Source organism: Berghia stephanieae, chromosome 2 (assembly GCF_034508935.2).
Source record: "Berghia stephanieae isolate SIO BIC M18660-M18661 chromosome 2, UCSD_Bste_1.3, whole genome shotgun sequence".
NCBI lineage: Eukaryota > Metazoa > Mollusca > Gastropoda > Nudibranchia > Aeolidiidae > Berghia > Berghia stephanieae.
In genome coordinates, this window is record NC_088361.1 from 41,823,596 (window position 1) to 41,826,095 (window position 2,500).

The 2,500-nt window shown below is 31.1% G+C and overlaps 1 protein-coding gene across 1 annotated transcript in view; it reads right to left on the minus strand.

Moving 5' to 3' along the window:
- Nucleotides 1–808: 808 nt before the first annotated feature.
- The window catches only part of LOC144964902 (sodium/potassium/calcium exchanger 2-like), a 79,106-nt gene continuing 77,414 nt past the window's right edge, over nt 809–2,500 (minus strand). The window contains exon 9 of the mRNA XM_078899638.1: nt 809–2,313. Coding sequence (XP_078755764.1) covers nt 2,067–2,313 — 247 coding nt within the window. The 3' untranslated portion in view covers nt 809–2,066. The remainder of the gene's footprint in view (nt 2,314–2,500) is intronic.

Here is a 2,500-nt window from a genome sequence, read left to right on the forward strand (position 1 = left end):
GAACGTTTATAACAACAATGATTTATCACATTCTTTTATTGAAAGATCCATCTACTTGAAAACAAATTTGACATTTTCTTTCTTGATAAACATTTAGATAAATAGGTAAATGAATAAATTAATCAATAAAAGATTTATTGATAATTGATGATACACTAAATTAATAATAACAGTAACAATATCAATGATAATAATAATAACAATAATAAAAATAATAATAATGATAATAATAATAATAATAATAATAATAATAATAATAATAATAATAATAATAATAATAATAATAATAATGAAGAAGATGATGATCACAACAACCCATTTTTCAAAACTTAAAATATAAAATCGATACATTGTATATGTTGACGTCAAGATATTCTGTGCGTTGTATAAAAAGGGTCCAATCCGGTTGTCCCTCTTGGTGGATGCTACACGAGTCATATATCGTATATTTTATGATGATTTGTCACTTGCTCGTAAAATGATCGGATTCGAATTACCATCGTCACAACGATACCTCATCTTGTACTTTTTAGCAGTAAGCACAGATTTGTTTACTCTATTTTGATATTCATTATCAAAAGTCAAGCTGTTTGTTATGGAATGTTTATATATCTACACTTTTTATTTCAAGAAATGAAAGCACTTATCAAGACATGTTATAAAAATATTACTTTTCCAATATCGCTTTGAGATTTCAATTTTATTGACTAAGAAACCTGAGGTTTTTGAAACAGTTTTATATGAAATCATTTCAGTTTGGATTCCATCTTTAAATTTTATAATCTTAAAAGCTTATGTTTTCTCATGATTTATTTTTGCATAAATATTTGTTCGATTGTTTAATGTTTTCATGATATTGAAATCTTAGTCATGTCAAAATAGAGGAAGCATTATGCTTACACAGTTGACCCATCAAGATAAACAATAACCAAACCATCTTTCCGGAAATCTGACAATATTCAAATGGAATGTAGCTACTGCACTGATATGGTTTATATATATATATATTATGAAAATATTCAGTAAACTAATCTGACAAGGAAGAAGATCTATACATAAAAAGACACCCGATCTGATTATAAAAAACAAGAGCATCACATTGTAAACGATCTTACTCCAACATGGTGTTTAACACTCCAAGTACATCATCGAAGTATATCCAAGCTTTTGATGTTATCATAGACCAGCGATGACACATTTCAATAAGATGACAGATAAATTTTATAAGTTCAATATCGTTCCGGAAGAGTTTACATCAGGTAATAAGTTGTTCTCTGTTGAGTTGTACCGCCAAATAAAAACCGCAGTAGTGTATTTGTTTCATTAAATGAAAGTGACAAACGTTTCAACAAGTGAAAGAAAGTTGATGTTTACTGTGATTTTCTTCTTCTCTTCTTGTATTTCTGCTCTTTCTGGCATTGTATCGTACTCATAGTTTCAGACTTTTAACTTGCACAAGTGCTTCTACCCAGTTTTTCAACTGTAAGAAAATTGAACGTCATCGATCAGATAATCTGACACATCTAGTAACCGGTCGATTGTTCTTGTATGAATTACTTATTGCTCACTGTAACATACACAACTCTTCCGTATTTTGAAAATAACACATTATTTTTCCTATTGGTCAGAAAACTTTCACATCAAAAATCGATCGATTAAAATGACCTCGAATTTTTTTTCAAACCTGATACTTCAAAGATCGACACCTGAAGCAAAAGTTTTCCAGCCTAAATGGATGGTGTGTCTTACGTGAATAATGCAGAATTACAATCGTCAAAATCGGGTTTCTTTCACCATAATACTTAAAACAACAGTGTCGATATCTGAGATCTACTGGACGTTTTATGGATGTTTTTTTGTCACGGATCACACGATGTTATGAAGTGCTTGTTGTTATGGCTGCATTCTGTAATGGTTGGGACAATAATAAACATTCCAGTCTTTTGATAAATCACTGTATCGGAATTCCAGCATTTAATGGAGTCAAATGATGGCGAGTGGTATGTTAGGTGTAAAAAGAAACAAGATCAGTCACGTCACTGGTTTGAAAAATTGAAAACGAGCAGCTACGTAACTGGACATTTTATCTTCTCATATTCAAGCAAGACGGATAAGGTCACGAAGATAAGGTAGAGAACCATCATGGCGACTCCAAGAATTTTGCTCATCTTCCAGCCAGACACAGCAATACACACGATGACAGCGATGAGCATGACGAAGAGGAGAAAGATAGAGCACAGCAAACCCTTGCTGCTTACTTGATAACCGTCTCCCCCATTCACTGCACAGTATAATAGCCAGGGTATGGGCAGCCTGAAATAAAAAACAAATATTATGTTGCTTTATCGTAAATAAAGATATATAAGTGATTATGTATACACATACACACACGCACACACACACACACAAACATACACACACACGTATATATATATGTATATATATATATATATATATATATATATATATATAACTAATTACTACTACTACTACTACTACT